This window comes from Idiotropiscis lumnitzeri, chromosome 4 (assembly GCF_059441095.1).
Source record: "Idiotropiscis lumnitzeri isolate Australia: NSW breed Sydney's pygmy pipehorse chromosome 4, RoL_Ilum_1.0, whole genome shotgun sequence".
NCBI lineage: Eukaryota > Metazoa > Chordata > Actinopteri > Syngnathiformes > Syngnathidae > Idiotropiscis > Idiotropiscis lumnitzeri.
This window is the reverse complement of record NC_142394.1, coordinates 13,377,940-13,402,304: the sequence shown is the minus strand read 5'-3', so window position 1 is coordinate 13,402,304 and position 24,365 is coordinate 13,377,940. Positions and strand designations below refer to the sequence as shown.

At 39.2% G+C, this 24,365-nt stretch overlaps 1 protein-coding gene across 3 annotated transcripts; it reads left to right on the top strand.

Annotated features, from left to right (window-relative positions):
- The first annotated feature begins 12,677 nt into the window (after window positions 1-12,677).
- On the top strand, window positions 12,678-23,004 carry simc1 (SUMO interacting motifs containing 1). Of its 3 annotated transcripts, XM_088295239.1 has the most exons (11): window positions 12,925-13,072; window positions 13,827-14,048; window positions 17,015-17,827; window positions 17,914-18,161; window positions 18,267-18,336; window positions 19,181-19,341; window positions 20,400-20,492; window positions 20,607-20,738; window positions 20,848-21,004; window positions 21,719-21,803; window positions 21,934-23,004. In XM_088295239.1, exons 2-11 carry the CDS (start codon window positions 13,953-13,955, stop codon window positions 22,143-22,145), a joined length of 2,067 nt encoding a protein of 688 aa, XP_088151365.1. In that variant the 5' UTR covers window positions 12,925-13,072; window positions 13,827-13,952; the 3' UTR covers window positions 22,146-23,004. The 3 variants fall into 3 exon arrangements, with proteins under 3 accessions (XP_088151364.1, XP_088151365.1, XP_088151366.1); XM_088295238.1 differs by lacking the exon at window positions 13,827-14,048 and having other exon boundaries at window positions 12,678-13,072; XM_088295240.1 differs by lacking the exons at window positions 12,925-13,072; window positions 13,827-14,048 and adding an exon at window positions 15,543-15,688.
- The last annotated feature ends 1,361 nt before the right edge of the window (window positions 23,005-24,365 follow it).

Sequence of the window (24,365 nt, the reverse complement as noted above, 5' to 3'; positions counted from 1 at the left end):
CATCACTCCGAGGACCAGCCCGTTTTCTAAACTTCAAAAGAGGAGAGGGAGAGAGACAGGGAGAAAGAGGCTGTTTGGACAGCTGGTTTTGAGATGTCTTCTAAACAGGAAACATTTTCCCTTCTAGGGTGCCCTTGGGCTTGTTCTGTTTGATTTCATACTTTTGATTTTTCTCCGTGACTTTCATCTACTGATATGCAGTATAGTGTAGTAGAAAGAACAACCTTGGACTGCCAAAATAGATGAAGGCTAACATGTTATGAAATCGTCTCTATTTTTAATGCTAAGTGTGCTCGCTTCTAAAAGGCAGGTTAAATGTCCCTGATGAGAGAAACCGGTTTGTGTCACCCTAATCACCCCATTAATAAAATCCGTTTTCAATCACTAAGCCGCAGTTTTCCAACCTTGATTTTAGCCATTGCACATGCTTTACATCCGACAAATCTCATGGAAAACCACTAAACAACTGTGACTGAAAGGTCTACTGAAATGATCGTGTCTCAATTTTATTTACTCAGTGTGAAATCTGGGACTGTTTTTTTAGTTAGTTCAGTTTAAACTGTTTAAAAGTTTGTCATTAGAAAAAGTCATATCTGGTCATGTTTGTTAAAAGAGTAGTACACGAGAGAAATCATTCACTATGTGAAAAAAATTCAGACCTCTCTGGTCCTGTCTTGTACCGCTAATTAGATTTTTAGGAAACCACCGTGCCTGAGGATAACCAACCAAACAGACAAAGAAGGCATGACTGACGAGGTGTCAATCATTTGTCATTCACTTGCTGGCAGTCTCATTGCAGGCACACCTTTGCGGCCATATGCTAACCTGACCTTTTTAGTGAGGACTGCAGCAACTTTACTGAAATTATGGCTGAATATCCACCTCTGGAAAATTTTTTTTTTTTTTAAATGCCCATTCCTTGTTTGCTAACAACTTGGCATAAGACTGGCAAACAAGTTTCACGAAGGGATTGGGTTGATTGAGTGAGGTTTGGCGTGCGGCCGTCATGCGGCCGAATTGGCAACAGGGTGCTGCTGTCACGCAATAAACGTAATCGTTAACGGAAATACACCTTATCACTGAAGGTTGCCTAATGGTCGAATAACAAGCCATATGGGTACTTTATTGTCAATTGGGCCTTGAGGGACAGAATCTCCCCGTTTAACCCCTAGAATAGTACCTGTTAGTAGAGGGAGCTCTGGTTATGTAACATGCATGCAGCAGTGTAAACCTGACGTATGACCGGGGGATATTTAGTGTGCAGCAGTGATTCAAAAAAATCATACATGCACACCCAGAGCTCTGAAACTGAAAATATTAATGGCTATTACTGCCTTCCAATTTGGGATTTCTTAAAATGAATTAACATGACTACAGGTTGTTGATTTTGAGTCTCATTTGGTTACTTGTTTTTTTCTACATTTGGGAGGCAGACACAAGATAGCAGGACACCAAGAGACATTCTTTCTTTCTCACACACAGTTCCGAATGGCGATTGTCTTCAGGCTGACTGTCACCATGTATCAGGGCCGTGACGATATCTGCTGGAGGACGTACCTGCCTGCTCCATGGGAACACAGCGACCTCAGCAAACTTGCAAAACACACGCTCTGCACGTTGGATGACTCGCCAACCCACAGGGTGTCTGGTAAATATGATGCAATTGTAATTATTACAAACGAGTAAGCCTCGTTATGCAACCCGTGATGGACGATGTAATTATGTATATGTCCTCTATTTATGTGTTTCCTCTTGAAGATTAATTTTACATTAAAGGCAAATTAACAACGTTTAGAGCACATGGGACAACATTTTTTTCTGGGGTTTAATTTAAGAAATATATGCCGGAGATATATTATCCTCTTCAGTTGAACCTGAATGCACTTTTTATTCTGTGTCACGCGCTCTTCAATATTTCAGAGAGTTGCTCTCAGGCGGTGACCAAATGTGGTCAAAAGGAGCCATCTTTTGCAAAGGTTTTTTTATTTATTTATTTTTTGCAGAGAACAAAGTGCAGACTTACTCAAAACAGCAACAAAGGCTGGAAAACAAATTCAAATAAATTCAGGACTTTGAATGTGCAATATGCATGATTATGTAACACATTATATCTTTGAAGCTGAAAGTGGCTGGACGCACTGTCGGTAAATTGACTCTCCCACATTATGCTGGATGTTACAAAAATAACCATACGTGATCACACATGCATGCTCTGCACATCCTGCATGGATCATTTCTACATAGGGTAAAAATATTATTGTACAGTGAAGCACCGTTAATCGTGGATTTAGTTAAAAGCAGAGCTGGGCATCGTCAGTCCGTCACAAAGTTGTCGTCAATATTTCAGGCCAACACACATGGACCCAGTCTGTCTCTCGCCAGCACCAGCCAATCGGCGCCGAGAACGAACTTGTGTCATGTCACACGCATGCGCCACACAAACAGACACGCTGCCAGATAAATAAAAAGAAAATATATATATAAAAACAACATACACCCACACGCAGTGTGGTGATCGCTGAAATAAATAAAGTCAGTAAAAAAGAAATAAAATATAAAGTGACATTAAAAAGTCAGTTCTCAACGCTGTTTGGCTGACTCGGACCGAATGGGCGGGGCTGAAATGCTGATGAGAACTCATAGACGGACTAAGGCACTGGTTAAAAGTACACAATAATATAATCGCAATAAATTTAGCTGACTACATATAACAAATAAATACGTGTATGACAAATATATAAAATTAACATTTGGAAAAAATATGATCAATTAGAAATACTTGTACACAAACTGCCTTAAAGTTCTGTATGTTTTTCTTTCAATGGAACAAGAATAACGAGCTTCCTTTTCCCCGGGGTGCAGTTTCCTGTTATAATGCAGTCGTCATGCCTAATCGGCGGTGTGCTGAACCTACATTACTTGCGTCCTCGCTGCCTTGCACATGAAGAAATTACATGAAGCAAAGAACCTTGCTGTTCCTGATTAATCTGTTGCCAAAAGTTGCACTAAAACTGAATCATATGACACAGTCAGCAAAATATAGAAAATAAATAAATCCTAAATTCAATTTATCCGTTCCAGACACTCCAAAATATTTACAAAAGCAGACATTTCATAGCGAATAACTAGTCGAATATACAGCAAAGGAACAAATGAACATTAACCATCACTTTTACCGATATTCTAGATGCGTGATGACTGATGAAATGAGGAATGGAATAGAGAGATTATTATTTGGAAGGGGGCTCCGCCATTTCTTACTAGGAGCACTTTCTTGAATTCTTTGGTATTTTTCATCATCTTCTTTATGAAAAAAAAAAACTCAAACTCACTACGGATCCCCCCCCCCAAAAAAATAATATGCATATGTTTAATAAGGGACGCTTCCGATGCAACTATCTTACAAAATATTACAAATTTCGATCTGATATTTTTAGATTTGTCGTTATACAAGGATCCCTCTACGGAGTCATGAGAGCCTCACAAAGAACGAACTTCACTGTTTGCATCACCATTTGGAGTAAATGTTGTCTTGGTGGGTTTTCCTTTTATTTCATGGATCATGGTTCTGACATGATTCTGATGAATCTTTGAGTAGCACTCAGAGATATTACCACATAAGAGAAAATGTATAATTGCAGTCTTACCGATTAATTGTGCATGCAGCACTTCTTACAAACTTATTGGTACAACCGGATGTCACGCATTTGCATTTTCCCCAAAGGGACAGAAAATTACATGAAAACACCACAGATAAATCACTATATTCAAGTTAGGCATGCTTAGTGAGTGGTAATGCGAGATGGCGGCTAGTGACTTCATTTCTTGTTCCGACAAGAAAGCAGCATTGTTCGGCCATTCATATATAAGTATAAATCCAGGAAATAGATCAATAAAATTGCGCATGATTTTGGGTGAGTGGATTCATTTGGTACGGACAATTTTCAACGTACGAAAACCAAGTGGCGATAAAAAACGGAACCAAAATTATGTAAAAAAAAAATAAAATAAAATAAATAAATAAAATCAAATCAAATAAACAAATCTTTGCACGCAGACAAGAGCAAAGGAAAGCCTACACTGTATTGCAACAGTTGCCATCTAATTATACTGGTGACTGAAAAGGTCAAAGTGATGCGTAATTGTTGTTTGTCATGTTTGTGACAAACATCTCGCATTTATTTGCACCCCATTCATTCACTATTCCATCATTCATTGCAATCTTAATCAATTCATCGGTCTTCAGTGAACATGCATGATTATTGAACAATTTTTCAATGAGCAGGTAATCCTCCGATTTTGATGCTGTTTAGCACTGGTTAAGTTCACTGCAGGGTCCTAAAATCTGTTCAAAACTAGATCAAAAGATTTAAAAAAAAAAAAAAAAAAATAGTGAACAGACATGTTGAAACAACAGGGGGTTGCATCCCCCAGCCTTAAACCGTTTTTTTTTTTTTTTTTTGCTATTTCGGCTGAATGTGCACAGAACCCAGTGTAGTTATGTAATATTCCAGGAATAAATGGCCTTAGGTGGTGTGTGTGAAAACATCATCATCTGAGGCTGCAGGTGCTTTGTAAAAGTAATCATTCCTTCTGGGATTTCAGCCTGCATAAATTCAACTTTGACCCCCTTTTATTTACATGCGTGAGTGCGACCCCGGCTATGCTCGATGTGTTGTAGCAGATAGCGAGTGGGAGGGGACTTATGACTTATGAGTCTGTGTAAGTGTATCACAGTGATTCACATGTTTGTTTTTTTCCCCCCAGACATCTTTCCACATCTTGCAGCCATTCGTCTCGTGTTGCCGCCGCTGTCTTTTGGCCTGGCAGGTTGGGGATAAATACATGACGGCTGACCTTTTGTTGTGTCCCAAACAAACACAATTTCCCCTTTGCATTTTCTTATAGCTTTGGACTAAAACACAATGGAAGTTGAGAGTGTGACCAGACTAATGAAGCATTGAAGGTCACACTTGTCAGCACTAAATAAAGTTTTCTCCTTGGATTTTAAAAAGCCCATTAGATTTATCTCGCATTTCTCACGTATGGCCCGAGGCATTTAGTTATTCAACTGCAGGGTGTAGCAGGTAATTATTTGGAGGGAGTGTCTTTTCCGTGGCAGGCCTTTATTCAAACAAAGTGGTTAGGTGGAACTAGATAAGCTGATGTCCTGTGGCGTGCAAAGTGTGTGCGTGTGGAGGTGGGCAATAAGGCTGTGGTCAGGGGTGCCTTTAATCACCTTAGGGGCCCTTCTGGCCCAAAATCACCAAGATCATCAGTCAATCCAGAAATATTTTATTTTAATCAACAGAAGTGCACAAACATGTGAGAAAACTTTATCTTCAATATAACATGACAAACGCAACTGGAATATGCGTCATTTTCTGAATGACAAAAAACACAATTAAGCCAAAAATATAATAAAAATGTCTCATGGTATTTTGTTTTGATTTTTAAAAAATGTGTTTAATTTATATAAGACTTTTCCATCCCGCCCAAATGTACGCAATTTAAATCAGGAAAAAATATGCTATTTCTTTGTGTTATTGCATTAAAGAGCAAATCACTGTAATTTTCATGTTTAAAAGAATAAAAAGTAGGGCTGTCAAAATTAAAGTGTGATAAATCCAAAATATTCTCACTCAGTTAATTTCAGTTTGATTTACTTCAAAAATAATTTGCATACTTTGCAAATATTGTGCAATATTAGCTGTCTTTAGCACGTCTCAGAACAAAACACTGTGTTTAAGTTACCACTGGGCCTTGCAAACCAACACTGCTGGAGTGTGGCACTTGTGGGCAGTTTTGAGAAATGTTTCGAAAATAAATGTCTGCAAAAATGTCTCCATTTAGATCGTATTCAAGAATCCAAGAAAGCTATTAGAACAGTCTTTGAAATAAATATACTTCATATTTGGTGATTTTGCAGCAATTCCAAGATATTATCCAAGTAAATATCTGTTATAAGCTTTGCAAAAAATAGTAGTTTTATTATTTTTGTGATTAATTAGTTAAAAAAATTAATCACTTGACAGCACTAATAAAATGTAATTGTAGAGGTAAGTTTTTGTTGTGGTTGTTGTGGCCGCAAGAACTTCAACAATTATAGAATCTCCGGGTTGGAAAACACAGTGGGAGAAGCACAACATATTTTGTCATCTGGCTTTATGTTCACGCTGCAAGAATTGTGGCTGCTACAGTTACTGTTGCTACACACTAAACATTCAGATCTGTGCGAAATAATTAATGAACAACAAGCGTCACTGTTCCTGAAAATATATTTGATTAATGTGGCATACTGAAATTTCAACGAGATATATGATATTGCCCTCTTCCAAAGGCAAATTAGTTTCTGGTTAGCTTTCTGTGTTTAAATAAGACATTTGAATTTATCACTTTGCCGTTGTCATTTTTTTTTTCCATCTTCTTACTTTTCTTCTTCTTTTCCTCAATTTTCCGCAGAAAGTCGGCTCCCTTTCACCGGGGTTTTCAACGTGTCACTGCAGAGGTTTCAGGTTACACGTGTCATCGATATGGATCGATATTGGTCGTGTCTCGGCCTTAGCACACTAGGCCGTGACAGCTGTACATTTTTTCCCCCAGTGCATCAATATGGTTGCATGTCTAAATGTCATTCTGTTATTGACAAAAGAAGTCATGTCAGCACTGTCCTTTCCAGTTCGGGGCCCATTGGCAATTGCCTAGTATGTCTACCGAACCGTTTTGGCGTCTCAGGCTGTGGCCTCGGCCCACCTGAAGCGTGCAGTTCTTCCAAAAAAAGAGGCTTCGAGTTGAAAAATCTCACTCCCACTAAAGTTTACTTTAAAACTAAATATAAAACAAACAGAATTTCACGTTGTGTATTTAAAACAATCACATAACTTTAAAGTCTGCTAGCTTACTGCTATCACATCATGAAAAATACCAAAGGATGGCTTATAAAAAGCATCTTTTTAGGTGGCTTTGTTATTACGCTTTAAACAACAGTCCATAAAGTTTAAGAACAGAATCGGTGGCAAAGGACAGTGTTGGCGGAGTCCAACCTTCACTAGAAACTAATCTTACATACTGCCGACAGTGCAGAACAAACTCCAACACCGGTCGTACAGGGATCGAACTGCTCATACTCCCAGAGCACCCTCCACAAGATCCCCCAAACGCCTTTGTGAAGTTCACCAAGTCTCACTGTTATTACCCACGTATTCATTTTTTGTGCCTGCATGACCATATTATACTCTTCCCACTGTTTTCTAGGATGTTAAGAATTACTCAGAATCTACCATAGCCAAGCACCAATGTAGTCTACAGGAGCAGAGGCCACTGTTTAAAGATATAACAGTGTGACCCCCTCATGAATGCATGTGGGGGAAGGTGATCGCCCTTCAAAATCCAACTTGGCAGAACACTGTTGGCTTTCATACTCAGTTAGTGTACCTTGACAGACACTAAAACGCGTTTAATTGCCTTTGCAGTGATCTGACAGGAGTGAACGGCAAGGATGCCAGTGATGACACCCGCCAACCTTTTGTGTCACTTATTGTGGAGTGAGTCATCAGGCCGTGATCCATGTCAAACCTATTGAGGCTGTGTAACTGGCACGCTTTGTCAGTCAGATGTTGGGGATAACCAGCCTGCTCCATCCACTGTCACAAACAAAAGTGGAGGTGACGTAACTATTCAGAAACTGACGCAGGCAGGCGTGGGTTAAAAGCTTGAGGCCGTGATGGGGCCGTAGACGCAAGACATAAAGACAGAAAAAGGAAAGCCTATCACCAACAACCGATTTGTAAGAATATTTGCAATGGCCCCACGGGTGTGACGTGACTGCAAGTGACCATGAATAACCTCTTAAGAACGGCTTGACCTTGGACCATTACTGTTGAAAATGATCCAGAACATTAATTGAAGTTCTTTTGTCATGGGATTTAGCCTCTCAAACTATTTTAATCTCTAAAATAATTATTAATACATATTAGGTGAAGGAATGTAGACTGTAGAGCAGGCGTGGGCAAACTACGGCCCGGGGGCTACACGTGGCCCGTTAAACGTTTTAATCCGGCCCGCCGAACTTGAAAAAAATTCAATGAATAAACATTGTCAATGTTTTACTTTTTAAATATTGTGTTTTTTTCAAAGACATATGTATTGTTGTAATACTTTTGTTCACTTTCATTTAGAATTAAATGTATTTTTTTTTTCTCCGATGAGGTGAGGTTACCAAAACACTCCATCCATCTGTTCCTGGTCCGGCCCCTCTGTAAAATTTTAGAACCCATTGTGGCCCGCCAATCAAAAAGTTAGCCCACCCCTGCCATAGAGTTTGGACATGTTGCATTAGTTTGTTCATATCTGTCAATAAAAATGATGGGTGTCATGAGTAGAAATTTTTCTGGACAGTTGCAACCTGCTGAAGTGCTGCCAACTTAAACTTTAAAATAATTGTTTGTATGTGTTAGTTTGCTCATTGCCCTACGACAGGGTATTCCCAACTCAAGGTTTTGACACAAAGCTATAAAACTCGTTAATCCTTGATAGTGGTGGACAAAGGTAAGGGATGGGTTTGGGCCTCAGCTAACATGTAGGCCTTAAAATCAATAGTGTTCTTCCTTTGCTGTTTTTAACGCAAAAGTCAGCAGGGGTGAGGTGAGGGATTTTGGATCCTTTTTTTTTATCACCATGTAAAACTAAATCTGAACAGGTTGTAAAGGCCCCAGCAAGACAAAATCTAGTCTAGATGACTGAAACATCATAATTAGTCAACCAGTCCTCCCTCAAACGTCTCCAGTTGGTCCATAATACTGCGACTCACCTTCGAACTGGAGCTCGAAAGAGGGCGCATGTAACTCCAATTCTCGCCCCTCCACATCTGATTATAGAGTTAATTTTAAGATACTTCTATTTGCCTTCAAATCATTGAATGGCCTCGCCCCAACGTTCCTCTCTGAACACTTGCACCGCTATACACCTGCCCGCTGCCTCAGGTCTGCGGGCCAGATGCTATTGGAGCTGCCAAGGACTTAGCGGAGCCTCAGAGGGTGTCCAACATTGTCTGTTGCCGGTCCTTCCCTCTGGAATGACCTTCCATTAAATGTTAGGCAAGCCCCCCTCTCTGTCCACTTTTAAAACTTGCTTGAAGATACATTTTTATTCTTTGATGTTGACTGTATATGTGTTAGTATCATTAATTTATATTTAAATTTGCTGCTTTTGCTGTCTTTGTTATTGAATTATTGCTATTTTATGTTATACTCTATGTGAAGCGTTTTGTTGCAGCTGCAGCCGTTGTGAAATGCGCTACACAAATAAAGTGATATTGTTATGCATTACTGGACGTTCAATAACAAAAACAGTGATGCATTTATAGCGTTGACACACTATTGTTTATTGTTTGTTTGTTTTTTTTTTTTATAACCCTGTCCAGTAACTATCCCATCTACAATGTCCAATCAATCTGTTGGACAATCTTTTTATTCTTTGTATTGATGCAGTCGGCTTCATAAAACAATCTGGAAAGTAATTCTATTTGTGCGTTTTCCCTCTGGACCTCTGCAATATTTTTAGAAGACAAAAAGGGTAGATCCCATGGGTAACATTTTTTAGCCTTTCTCTTTCTTCACATACGACAATCTCTGTGTCCAGAACCTGGATTCCCCCCAACACTCTTTATATATATTTATATCCTATAAACTGGAAGATTTTTCCAAGTAAATTTGACACAAAATTCCATAAGTAAGTCTGTCTCAAAGTCATTACTGATATTGACTAAAAAAATAACAAGTAGTACAACACAATACAACATTGTTGATTTTCTCTCTGAAGAGATTTGTTCATCAGCGCCTGATGGAAATTGTACTCATTCTCACCCAAATGCTACAAGGCAGCAGAAGTGACCTCATACTGCGGCTGAGAGCATTGACAATCTCCCGCCGAGGTGTCTGGCTTGATTCAGATATTGGAACTCCTTTGTATTCAGCATAGTGCTATGAAAAAGTATATGCCCATTCCTTAAATGCTTACTTTTTAACCTAGTTTCCCAACTTAAATGTTTAAGATCATCAAAATAGAAAAAAAGTAACTATCAGACCGCGATAACCCAATAAACTCAATATATATATTTTTTTAAAAGGTGTTTTTATTTTTTCAGTGGAAAAAAAAACATTCAACGCAACATGACCATGTGTCCCCCACTTGTTCGCTCATGACTTAACTGTAGCTAATCAGATTTTTTGGGAAAACTGAGTTCATTTTCTCTCACCACCTCCAAGCCTGATTAACTCCAGACCCGTTCAACGAGTATAGACGCAGAACATAACCTGGTTCATTTTTGCATCTGTGAACATAGAACTGATGTGACTTGTTACAAAGCTACGATTTTGTCTCGTCTATCCAAAGCACATTCTGATACAAACTTTGTCTCTTGTCAATATACAGTTCTGAAAATTCCAGTCTCGATACTTCCATGTTATTGCAAGTGACTATTTTTTTTTTTTTTTTCTGTAATGGAAGGATACCAACGATTTTGCCTACGTGTGTAGGCAGTCAAGATTTTTGCACATTGGCATGCTCGTCATCTCACAAATGCTCATTCCTTACAAATGGGATATCATTTAAAAGGATAATAAACAGGCTTTGGCAGGAAGCACTGTTGCAATTGAGAAATCAAATCTACCAAGCACAAATGATGTCCGATGTTTTGGTTCAGTTTGTGCATGAATGCACATCTGGCTTCACGTACGCATGTGAAATGTGTGTCTGTGGTATTTTCAATAAAGGGACACAAAAACAAGACTTCAAATATTTTCCTGATACCATTGTGTCCTAATGTGTGTAGACATATTGTACTTCTGATCCAGTTTCAAATGGTAACTCTCATGGTCCGCTGCTCATTAGATATTTCACCCCTAGATCTGTGTCCATGTATGGTTGCAGGACATTTGGAGCTACGGTACATTTAGACTCTTAAGTGGTCTTCTAGCTCTCACTCACATCTTATTTAACTTGAATCACATTGTCCCGCAGAATGGTGAGTTTTTTCTCTCTCTCTTCTCAGAACTCAAGGGTGATCATATCAAAGCAAATTCTTCACTGGAATGTACGACGCACCCACACAGTCATTTGCACCTTACACCATACAGACATGCATTATGTTCCTCTTTGGAAACGCGGCCTACTCCAGGCTCACATTGCTACAAAGTGTCAAGCTCACATCTGACCATGACTCATCCCGTGTCAGTTGGAGGCAGGCGTCTGAGGTCACTTGCTCTATTCATCCAATTATGTGACTGCGGTTTAAGCATCCATTTTCTGAGAAAAACAATCAACACTTAACTCATTCACTACCGGCTGAGTAAAAAAAAAATGACGTATTTAGCCGTCAATGGTATTGAATGGGTTAAAGAGAGAAAAAACACTTTAATTTCCGGGAATAGTTCTTGAGAGCGACAAATCCTTTCGGAAAAGCATCTCAAAACATTAATAGTATCACAGATAAGCACAGTAGCCTCATACAAATATTTTTGCCAGTCTTGGTTGTGAAACACCAGAGAAAGTTGGTTCCACTGTGCCATTGTTTTAAAACACTTTGGTTCTTTTTGTGCGCTCCATCTGTTTCTTGCTCATTGGCCACTTCGCATTAAATATGGATTTAATTTATTTAAGTGGGTAACAGAGTGTGACGACTAAGGTATGAATATCATCATCAAAGACTTGTAATACAGCTATTTGAAAAGTGTAAGAATATTTTTTTTAATTCACGTGTTTGAGAAGCCAGGCAATTACAGACTTAACATTTTTGCACCTTACTCTGAATATTAAAATTAATGGGTAGCGTCACATGAGGTGTTTGCAATGCATGAGCGCCCTCAAGTGGCGCTCGTTGAACGGTGATTGTTTTGTGGCATCTTCTAGCAGTGCTATGAACAGGATTCTTGAGGGTGTTAAAAATAAGAAATATTGTTATAAACAGCATTTAGCTGCTAATATTATAAATTGTCAAATTATATTATAAGGATCACTCTATTCTTAAATCTGGCCTGCCGAGCATACGCAATGTAGGAGTCCTGGAAAAAATTGGATAGTTAAAATGTATTGACCGATTTTTTTCAGTCATTTATCACATCTCACTATTTGCGGGGCTCGAGGCGGATTCTTACCGTGAATAGAGGGGGAAATGCAAGTAATTGACACCCCCTTTATGAAAAAATATGTACCATATTAATAGTTTGAATTGTAATAATCTCAGAACAGTTTTATATAATTTTGCACTCACTTTACAATAATAATTTGTAAATACGTGGCTTTCATATGAGTTCAGTTAGAAAATACATGTTTATTAAAGTAAAAATAAATTCAAATTTGAACAAATTAGATAATAAATAAAAAATAAAGTAGCTAAGTAGACAAAGGAACATTGTGGCTCGTGGTTTGCAGATCGGCCTTACAAGACTACATTTACATGTAGTTGTTAATATCTTTAAATAACTATTAAATAACTAAGTATGTAATTCATCCTAAATATATAGTTAATTAAAAATGAATTAATGACCTGGCCCGTCTGTCCGTTTCAGTAAATCAAATGTGAGCTTTTGGCACAATTACCCATCCCTGCCGTACTGCACCGTTACGTTAGATGTCACTGAAACGCGATTAATGCCACAGGTATACATATTCAACGTAGAAGAAGAAAAATCAAAACGAATGAAGAAGGGCAGCAGTGCGTAATGTTCATGCAGTATGTGATGACGAATATTCGGTTTGCTCTAATACCGTGTATCTATTATGTAAGATATCATACTTTGTTTTAAATAAGTATTTTAATTTTACTGTCGCGTGTCTTTATTTTGCGTTAAATGAATGTCGTTAGGTTGTTTTCATCAGCTCGTTTTGGCCCTCGAAAACCTCGACATTATTAGAAGGAAGAGGGATGAAGGTTGTTATCACCATCAGCTCTGACTCCGACAGTGATGAAGACTGCTCGGATGTGGAATTTGTCGGCTCCTACAGCATCTCAGCCGCCGAGCAGGAGTCCACCACGGCGGTGCTAGTTGACGTCCAAGACGCCATCAACCCACTTGTAAGTACGCTTTATTAGCGCAAATTGAGCTACACAAACCTTATTGGGAAAGCGTCAGGTAACGCGAGAGCAGAGGTGGCCAGCACGCGAAGCGCCGTTGGATTAAAACTTTGTTGTTGTTGTTGTTTTTTTTTTACTTTCACTTTGATAACCTGCTTGTGCGCTTACTAAATGTATGCCAGTAGATGGCAGTAAAATGTCTGACAGGAGACATTGTGGAACTCAACTAATATAGTGCTTTCACTATTGATATCTATCGGAACGCTTGACGGTAATGACGTCGTCATAACATGACAATCAATGGAGCACGGACTTTGAAATAACTGCAGATTGAACAGCTCTCCCAACCGCTTTTCAAACTACTCAGTGTGTCGAGTAAACGTCAGAGATGTAATTTTACTACCCCATTGAATCTGATATAAAAAGTACATTAGGGAGATAGGTAAGGCTATAGCTTTATACACACACGCAGAAAATATATTGTCAATACTTAGAATATTCAAAATTTAATAAAATAAAAATGATAATCTGAATAAAAAAAGAACTAAGAGATCAAGGTTTAAAAACTATCGGCTCAGTGAATGGAGAAATATAATAATAAAGTGATGATAAGAGAAATCAACCTCCCTTTACAACCAACAGGAATGGCAACAAATATCTGTATGGACACTCATTTGGAGCTAGTGTTCTTTAAAAAGGACCATTTTGTTGAGCATCTGTCGCTTCTTGTTGATCCGTATGCTGTGTGGTGCAGGATTTGCTTGGAGAAGAGGCACAACTGAGGTCAACTGTGTATGGTGGTGACAGTCGATGCAATAGCATGTGGTGTTGATGTGCTCCCCGAGTAAAAAACACATCTTTTGAGCTGATCTTCTGCACCATGGAGAAGACCTCCAACATTTTGATGGGATGTCATCCTCTGAAATCTACTACTGCCAGGCAAACGACCTATTCAGCTGTCCTGACAACCTCCAGGGTGCCTTTGGATGGAATAATGAGACTGCCGTTGTTTATGAGGGTCAGCAGGTGGTAGCTCACATCCCCCCTGGTAGAGTCAGTATCCATTGCAAGACTGAAGTGGCCAACACAGGACAGCTTCTCTAAATGTACAATAAAAAATACAAATATCCGTTCTTTTAATAAACTGATCTTAATCGTCTGGTTTGTAAGGTAAAAACATGTCTTTATGTGTTTTGACAAAAATGCCTCTCTTGTCAAGGTTCCCTACGCCTTGGTGTCGTTTGCACGTTTATTTATCAAGGTGTATGTGTGATATAAAGCAAGTGACATAACACATTTATAACGTTTATAATAAATCAATCTGTTTGTAAATCAGTCAACAATTCAGCCAGTTACGAGTAGTCAAGTGACTAAATCATCTACATTACCTCCGATTACAGCACAGCGCACCCGAGTCGTCCACTGTCCCAGGATGGCCAACCACTGATGATGCTGTCGACTCGGCCTTGAGCCATCTACCATTTTTATAGATAAGGCTGACACAGCTGCAGTGGTAACACAACAATTTGACTCAAGTAAAAACTAGTCCTCCAAATAATTACTTGAGTAAGATCGAAATATTCAGGGTTACCGACATTGAAATTGCTCAGTCTGGTGGTAGAGAAGACCAGCGGGGATTTAAAAAAATACATATTTAAAAGTTGACAGGAATTTTGATATTACAAGCCGTTTATTAACAATTCTTACACATGGTCTTACAAAAAAGCACTATCTTGAAATACGGTTGAACAAAACGATGCAATCAAAAAGTAATCCAAATGTCTATATTCGGGCGGAACTGTTGTGTTTTATTCACCACTTAAAACTTGGCTACCTGCTCAGATTCTCCACGCTTCAATGCAACCGTAGCTGTGGCTAACCGAAGCACGAGAACTTTTCATCGCCAATTCATGATGCCCATTATTGCCCAGACCACAAAAAAGCTAACAAAATTTGCTGCAAAATGTAAACGTAACTTCTAGCAGGCAAAATTCACGACACTGAGGTAATATACTCTGAATTTGAGAGGCTCTCATTACTCCATACAGGGGATCCTAGCCGGAAATTTCCACTTAGAACAGTATTTTCAGCGAAATAATAAGTTGTTCGTAACAATGGCAACGTAAGATGGCTGCCCTCTGGCTTGAGCTGCGAGAGGCGTATTGTTGGGCCAATTTGTCCGTGGGTGTCGGGACGTAGAAAAACTAATTTTGGGGGTTGGGTGGGGGCTTATTATGATAATTATGTCGTGTCAATGTACACGACAACATTCTAATACTATGAGTCTCACGTCCACTAAAGCGCATAAAAAAAGAGAGCCGTGACCGAACCTTTAGCGTACAGTGTCTCATAACTTGCATCACAGGGAAGAAAAAACTGCATCACAGAAAATTGTTAGTCGCTGGCAGCTAGAGATGAGCCAATAATATACATATTTATTTCCCCCGCTTTGTTTTCGTTTAAAACTTGTTTGGTCTGCAACGCAACGACGGCACTGGTAAAGAAACTGAATCTCATGCGACACTAACGAGAGTCGCTAGCTAGCATAGGGACGTTCCTGTGAACATGTCTTTTACGCGCTACAGAAGTACGTTACCGCCTCAGTTTCCCACTAAGGTAGGCACATTATACAGTTTTTTTTAACTCTTTATCTTTAAAGGCATCAAACTCATAACAAAGCAAACAAAAGAGAAATGCGTCGGCGGGGATTTGTATATGAATGGACGAACAAGGCGGCTTACTCGCCGTCGGCCGACGTGAAGCTATCGCGGAACATCTTAATTTGTCACTCGCTATGCCCGCCTAGGATTAATATATTGATATCTCCGCGGAGTCTTCACTTTATTTTCTGTCTCATCGGCAAAAAAAAGTGATGGCATAGGGTTGTACCTATCAGTCTGGGAGAAGTGCTGCACTCACATTTCCTCACTAAAAATGTGAATTGAAATTATCTGTTTGTGTTTATTGTGCGTGCTACTGAAAGGTTCGTCTGCATCATGTTGTCAGTACACCATAGTTCAGAGTCATCAACAATAAATGAAATAAAAGCTCATCGGGAAAAAATCGCGGCATTCGAGGAAGGTGGGAAGTCGGACTTCAGCAAATGGGAAAAGTGCACTCCAACGACTGTTTGAACTGGGTGGGAAAAAAAGGATCCCAGGTTCGTCGACTGATTTGATTGTGACGTCACTCGACAATGGCTATTCCATGGAGACGGACCGTGAATGGCAAACATAATTTATACCATGATAAATATTTTCAGCTTTAGTGATGTTGAAGTTACATGAAGAAATTATTGTTAAATGTGCAATTTTATCGCACAGAGCAAGTGTTGAGGGACCGTGCAATTGGCATGTTGAGTGCAGCAATGTCCATAATACAGTCAAATGACACATTTTAGAGTCATTGTGATCTGCCTAGGGGACACCTGTGCAATAATTATGCTGTCCAACCAGCATCTTGATTTGTCACACCTGTGAGGTTGACGGATTATCTCAGGAAACGATACATGCTTTTTTATTGACAAATTTAGATAGATTCGTTAACAGTAGTTGTGGAAAATATGCCGTGGGAAAGTCTTGGCTCTCTAAGTTCCTATGATGAAAAGTGGGAGCAAACGTGTTTTATTATTGCAAATTTGTGAATAATAAAGTTTATCTCTAATTTCGGTGTTGAGACTGCGGCTCTCTTGGTTACAACGATGGAGTGAAATCCATTTTCCCTTGGTAGCTTCAAGGTGAACCTAATAAAGATTTAGTTTTTTTCTGAATCAATTTGGGTTACAATATGACATACATAAGATGGAACAGTGGAGCTGATGTTTTAATGTCAATTTGTGCGCATTTTTATCCGCTGTTCATGTACAACTTCTATCTGGGCATATTCTTCCTGTCTGCATAAACAACAATTACAAACAAGATACTGTGTCTCCCCTTTTTCTAGGCTGCAACTGGGGAGAGAGAATCAACAAAGACTCATCCAGAAGTAAAGTCGCATGAGAGACGGACGGACTTCAATGAGAACACTTTGACGAAGAAGCCCAAACAAGAGGAGAATGTGCTAAAAAGAACAGGGAAACATGACACTTCAAATGAACTTGATTTACATAAACACAAATCATCGAAGCAGGACTGTGCAAAGTTAAAGCCAAACTTGGAGGTGTTATCTTTTCAGTTCAAACCTATCCAGAATTACAGAATACCAAAAAAACGCTCTTTTGTAGAAGCGAGAGGAACGGAAGGCACTCATTCAGCTTCTCAAGCTCCTCTAGGAGTTCCCAAAGAGGCCACTCAGAGGTCACTATGTCCTGGACAGCCGCACAGCACTCAAGCAGACAAAGTGGATGACGCCTCTCCATTCGTGCACATCACATCTTCATTCACCCCTGCGTCATCTCACCCAAACAACAGCCAAGAAGACCCAACGTCACCGTGTGACCATGCACAAGATGGGACCACCAGTTCACAGAGTGGAACAAAAGTCGTGACTGATACTGAGTCAAACGCGGCAGATCACCTGTCTCAGAGCATTCCCGTTGACTCTCCTTGGTCCATCTCAAAAAATGAAGAGTTGGATGGCTTTTGGCAAGATGGCGATGAAGCGGAGAGAGACAGTCCCACATATTTAATGTGGCAAGGAGACAGCGATGGCGAAGGGAATGCTGATGTTGAATTCAGAGGGGCCAGTCCCGATGAAAGGCATTTTGTGTGCCCACGTGCGTGTCAAAAAATAATGGATGGATTAGCAAATACCCTGGTTGGGAGCGTTCTTCACATTTTTGTATTTTAATTCACTTAATTGCACCCATTAAGCATTGGCCTCCCCATATGCTTTCTTTCTAGATGCACGAGGAAAATGTCAACTGTGACAAATCAACGGTTCAGTTCAAGCAAAGACTCAGCCTAGTTTACGTCACCATGGAAGAGAGCTACCATGAGGGCACGCTGCAGCTTTTGTCGGACCTCCTCCATCCTGGTTACTGTCTTCCCAAGGATGTCACGTCCCACCTGCTAACTGGCATCCTGCTGGACCCGCTCTGTCCACATCATCTTTGTGTGCAGGCTTGGAATATTCTGATGAGGACACAAAGGTGAGAGAGCCAACAACTGAATGATTATCTGTCCAAAGAAAATGACCTCACATTCTGAAGTTGCCATCTTCAACTTTCTGGATCAAAATCATGTTTTAATTGTAGACAACACCTGGTGGATATAAACACAGTCCCTTGGAGCTGGGAGATGTTGACTGCAGTCATGTCCACTCAGGTACTGAACAATCTGGGCAATTTTTCCTAGCTAGCTTGTTAGTCTTGTTGAACCCTTTCTCGGCACTGGTCGATCTCCAGTTTATTTGTTGTAAAATAATTTCCCCACTCTTAGGGCAAAATCTAACTTTTTTTTTTCACAAGAAGAAAAATTATAATGACAAATCTTTTAGAATTCAATTCAAATTTAAAGGTCCTATTCCCGTGTTTTTTAATAAACAAATAAAATAAATTAATCTGTAATACAATACAAAATAATATACTTAATAAAATAAATGTTTTGGTTTTATAGTTAAGGCTTTTGGTAATAAATCTAGGCAAATGAACGATGAATTAATATGGATAGTTTAACTACTTCAGTTAGAGTTCTTAATTTACTAAACACGTTGACTGGTCTTGATTTTTAAGCATTCGGTGCGACAACTTGACAAAATTCTACTCATCAATTCTGCCGTAAACCTAAATCGGCAAGTTAGAAATCAGATTAATGTAAATATCTGTGGCGTTGAAAAAAATCAAGCCGACCAAAATTATGTATTTTTTTTCCAAATGGCAGCCTTTGCGATTTGAACATTGCATTCTACTACACTATGTTGCGGTGTAAATTCCATCAATTATTCCGTTATATTTCCATTAATTTCTAGTCCATATTCTTCTTCTTGTACCACAATCCTTTTCTAAAGTGTTGCAAAAAGCTAAACAAAACAAAATCGATCATTCAATGATGGCTGAAATAGGGCCAGGTCTGGTGCGCCAATGGTCTGATCTCCAAAATCTCAATGACATTTAAAGATTGTACAAACTACCAGTTTACTGATGTTCTTCCGCTGGCATCTCACCATCAGGATGAGAAAACAACTCATCACCCTGAGGTGGTGCGCATGCTCCTGGAGTATATTGTGCAGACTTTGGAGGATGACTTCTTTCACAAAAAGTCCACATCTGAACTCCATCACTCCATCGCAAGAGCGACCTTGTCATGCAATCAGCGCTTCCCACAAGTACAGTGAGTGTGGCATTTAGGCGCTTACAGGCCTTAAACTAAACTATTACTTGATTCACTCAGTCAGCGGTTGTCCTTTGGTGCGGCTGATTTTTTTAATCAAAGATCCTGACTCTTTAAGAGAAATCCAAAGCCACAGACAATTGTGTTAAGTATCGTTCCATCCATTTTCTCTACCGCTTGTCCTCATTTGGGTCAGAGATGGAGCTGGAGATTATCCAATGTGAAGTACACCTCGGACTGGCAGCCAACCAATCACACGGCAGACAGAAACAATCAACTAATTATCGCAATACGGATTTTAGCAAGTGTTGTAATTTATAACTGAAATTAAAAAAAATACACCTGTTGACCATAATTCATGAATATTACTAAATATCATATATATTGTTGTATTGTTATTATAAAAAAAAGCTGATGGGCTAGCAAAAAGAAGATTCTGAATCAGCGCGAAAAATAAACGGAGAGAAATTACATGTCTGATGAAATAATTGTTGAATATAGTTGGCCATTGTTATTTTCATCACACATTTAGATGTCTTTTTCTTTTTAATAAATTGGTTATGATCATGTCAGAAAAAAAGGCAAAAAAGGGCAGTGTCATACTGTGATTGTTAATTAAAAGCTTTTTTTTAATACTGTCAAAGGAGCAGTAGTTGTATAATAAAATGATATATAATACAAGACAGAAAACAAAGCAGATGTTTGCCGATGTCATATTTTGAAAAACAAGACAATGAGTCTATCAACAAGTTTACATTTTTTAACGTATTAATTATCAAAAAAGTTGTTAATTTGATGAGCAATTAGTTGTTACTTGATGAATTGTGACACCGCTGTTTGTCTTATTTAAGACTATTTTAGGTTCATGCGCTATTAAAACAAATAAAATGTAACTTACTCAGCAGTCACTGAATACTCTTGCTGAAGTCATTATTTGGTGGATTATTTTTACTGAAGTAAAAATATTTTAACCTGACATTCCTCTCGATCGAGTCTAGTTTTTGTCAACGGCACCCACCTGTGGGCAATTATGACAATTTATAATCTTGGTCTTCTAGGGATGTCATCAAGTGGCTATTTTCTGCCATTATGAAATCGACTGATAGTGGAAAAAGTAGTGACACGGCCAGAGAAAAAGATGAGCATATCAGGTAAACATCACTTTTTTTTTGTGCGCACACATGGAGAGAACAAAAATTAGCATTAAGGACAAAAGTTGAATTTCCGAAATACTTTTCTTTTTCCCTTTATTATGAAACTTGCAGAATTGTGTTCGTTCTCCAGAGGATGTTATGTCTAGCTTTAGAGGTGGATCGCTCTCCAGCTTTAAGCGCACCCAAGATGTCCCAGGAGCTCTTTTTCACTCTCATCAGCATTGAGCCTCTACGAGCACACAGGTGAGCATGAGAGAAGAGTAGTGGAGGCAAACTAGAAAACGTTACCGTTCTCCTGCTACACTATTGTTCTCTTCTCCTGAGTTTCTGTCTGTGCCCCAATGACTCCAAGGCTCCTTCTGCTGGACAGCCTGAAGAGCAACCATCTGAGACGAAAGCTGCTGGAACAGCTGCTGGACTACGCGTGCCCACTGAAAACAATTGTGCCCATGTCTCTGAGCCGCTTGTTGCACTTTTTGGAGAACTGCACACTGGCTGCTGACCCAACGGTGACGACTGCACTACACCACGAAGGATGATTCATGATTTATGAACGAAATGTTATTGTATGGATATGACTGTTTAGTATGCATACATTGGCCGTTTAGAAACAACCTCCTTTGTCCATTCATTTATATTTTATAATTAGGTTGATGGTTTACATGATATATACAACAAAAGCCCGTTTGTCACAGGTGATGTGTTTTCCAGTCCTACCCATGAGCGAGACGATTGGGGGGGGGGGAATCATGTCCAGCTTTCAACACATTTAAACTCACTTATCTTAAAGGCTCATTGGACACCTAAGTGACATGGCCAAACACAACTATTTATCTTGGGGACTCTTCACTGCACACATTGCAATTGAACATTGCACATCTCCTGGAGCGCTGGGGAATTTTGAGTACAAAATTACTTCGTGGATTATATCGTTTCAATCGATCAAATACAAATTATGATGATAATACATCGATTTAATAGATATATTGTTACACCCCAACGCTCGCACACACTGTATTTTTTTAATTCCTGTAATCCTGCGCTGATTAAAATAGCATAATACATGCATCATCTACTCTGCATGTTGCAGCACAAGGTCATACTGTCACACGAGTCGCACAACTCAAAATTCAGACGTGCCTGGATATATTGTAAAAACACATGAAAAAATGTGATATGGCAAACGATGAACCAAATATCTAATGTGTCATTTTCATCCCCAGGATGACGGTGAACGTTGGAAGAAATGGGAGGAGTTAGTCCAACACTTCTGGATGTTGCTTGTCAGCTACAACACAACAATGAAAGGTGAGATTTTCAGAAGAACCGGGATGGTCATACTGCATTATTTCTCTGCTGGAGAGAGAATGTTGGAATCATTTTTTGATGTCCCGTGTTGTTATGCCGCTAACCTCCACACTGTACACGTCATCTCTAGGGTATCTGTACAGCTCAGTCAGTAAGCAAATAAGCCAGCCGGGCTCCTTGGCCTACAAGGCCGATGATATGCTAACAAAAGCGGCCATTTGTAAAGCTGTGGAGGCCTTCCTGTCCAGATCCCAGGCAGACGTCGGCCAAGCGTTGCCCCCTCATGTGGAAGAGTCCCTCACTTATTTACAGGACGTCCTGCTAGATGTCTGTGAATGTTAAATGAGGAAACGTTGATTTTGTTTAATATTGTCTTACTCTATGTAAGATAAGTCTTTTGAGAACAACAAACAAATGACTGCTTTTGCACTTGTTTATATGTGAAAAGATTCATTCTGGATTTATTTTGATCTTTTATTTGTTCTATTGGGCTCCGTGTGCATTAATGAACATTATTGACTGATATTATATTGTTAAATGGCATATATGAATTACAAAGGCCAATCAAATATATATTTTTGGGGTTTTGTCTAATTGTTAAGATATTCCTCGGCAATGTTGTTTTTGTTAAATTGAGTTTATTAATGAGAAAGATGCAAGGCTCCTTCCAGCTACCTGTTTTCTGGAACTCATAAAAGCTGTTGCCTCTCAATCCCAGTTGACTTTGAGCAAGAGGCAGGACACCCGCTGGACTGGTGCCAGGCAGTTGCAAGGCACGATGACGATTCACACTCACATATTCAGTGATTTAAAAAATGGTTTGTAACCACGGACCTTTTTATGATGAACCAAAACCACTCAATTAGGTCCATTATCCTTCCATTTATTTTATATACCACTCGTCCTACGAGGTCATGGGTTGGGCAAGGTTTGAATCTGACGCCGGGCTTCCTGTGTGGAGTTTGCACGTTTTTCCCGTGCCTGTGTGGGTTTTTTCCGGGTACCCCAGTTTCCTCCCGTATTACAAAAACAATTGGTTAATGCAGTGTGAAATCTTCGACCAGCAGGGGTCCTCTGCCCAATGGCGTGCTGGTTTGCATTTTCTAGCCAACAACCTATCAGAGTCCAATCTTGTATCTAAACAGCACAATTACTGTACTCCTAATTCTTCACAATTCCAGCCATCTTTTCCTCACAAGGATCGTGGAATGAACTCTGCAACTCTGCGCTGTGAGGCGGACGTGCTAACCAATCACAATGATCCTTCACTATTCCAGTTTTTTACCAGTGCTGGGCATTAGACCATTTTTTGCTAGTCTGTCCCTTGCCTTCCGGCCGAGATCTCAGTACGGTTTCGGCCTCGACCCTCCGTCCGTATTTGTAAAAATTGTCAACCCCCCGACCCGGTTACTTTGAGACTGGATTACCTTTGTTCAAGATAGAAAATCTGATGGTGGTGATTGTTTTCAGTTAATATGAATTGTACATTAATAAAAGACTGCTTTCTTTTCGTAGTTTTTATTTTATGAGTGTTGAGTTTATTTTGTCGTGGTCCCAATATTGTAGCACTCGGTGCATCAGGAGAGATTCCCAGGCTATCTTGACATATTGCAGCAAGACTACGGATTGAATCGGGTCAAGGTTGAATGTTTTGTATGCTTTTGAATAGACAGAGAGTGTCTGCCCACCTGACTGTAACAGGAAAATCGTTCTACAGGAGGAGAACCTCATATCGAAAGGCTTTATTGATTTGCTTCCACTTTGTCCTGAAGGCATCGTAACTAGATTCATCGACCATCCTGCGTTCTTAACTTTTTTTTTCCAACTGAGAGGAACATTCAACGAGGTTAGTTAGGCACCGCCAGTTTTTTTTAAATGTCCCATGTCACTACTTTTTTTTTTTTTTAATATTTCATTGTCTTTATCGGGTTTACAAGATTATTTTTTCCCATTCAATGTATTCACATTTTGGATGCTCCCTTTTCAAGCTTTCCTAGTTGGTCTGAAACTTATAAGCTTTGCTCTGATTGGATCGCAATTTCTCATCAATTAGAGCAATTTGCAAAATGTGATATGAGTACCATTGCTGGTGAGTGGTCCTCTTCTCTCGAACCTGAGGATGATAAAGTAGCTCCAATTAAAAAAAAAAAAGACAATCCAGTGCAGTACATTTTTTAATTGCAATGAAGTCACATTGACATATTTGTGATCAATCACTATTAATATTTTTTTCAAAAATGTTTTCACGTACAATTTCATTTGTATTAGCATTACATTTTAAAACATTTAAGTGTATTTTTGTATATTCATTTTTCTATGAATTTTGTTCTAAGAAATTATACTAAATACTCCTAGATGTATTAAAATATTTAGTATAATTTTAGGAAATATTTGCTAGATTTAAGAGTATTCAGCTAAATTTAGGGAGAATTTCAGTAGATTTAATATGAGAAATTACGTAACCCAGGGGACTGTTTCAGTAGTATTTAGGTAGCTTTTCGGGAGGAGCTAATATATTTGGGAGTATGCACCTTTGAGGGAGTATTTTGTGATTTTAATGGT

What these genes read in the sequence shown, in the direction of transcription:
- simc1 (XM_088295238.1), top strand. Translation starts at nt 12,923, where the DNA reads ATGAAGGTTGTTATCACCATCAGCTCTGACTCCGACAGTGATGAAGAC. An exon ending in CTGCAGTCATGTCCACTCAG is followed by an intron (nt 18,337 to 19,180) that starts GTACTGAACAAT and finishes TCTCACCATCAG; the next exon opens with GATGAGAAAACAACTCATCA. An exon ending in CAGCGCTTCCCACAAGTACA is followed by an intron (nt 19,342 to 20,399) that starts GTGAGTGTGGCA and finishes TTGGTCTTCTAG; the next exon opens with GGATGTCATCAAGTGGCTAT.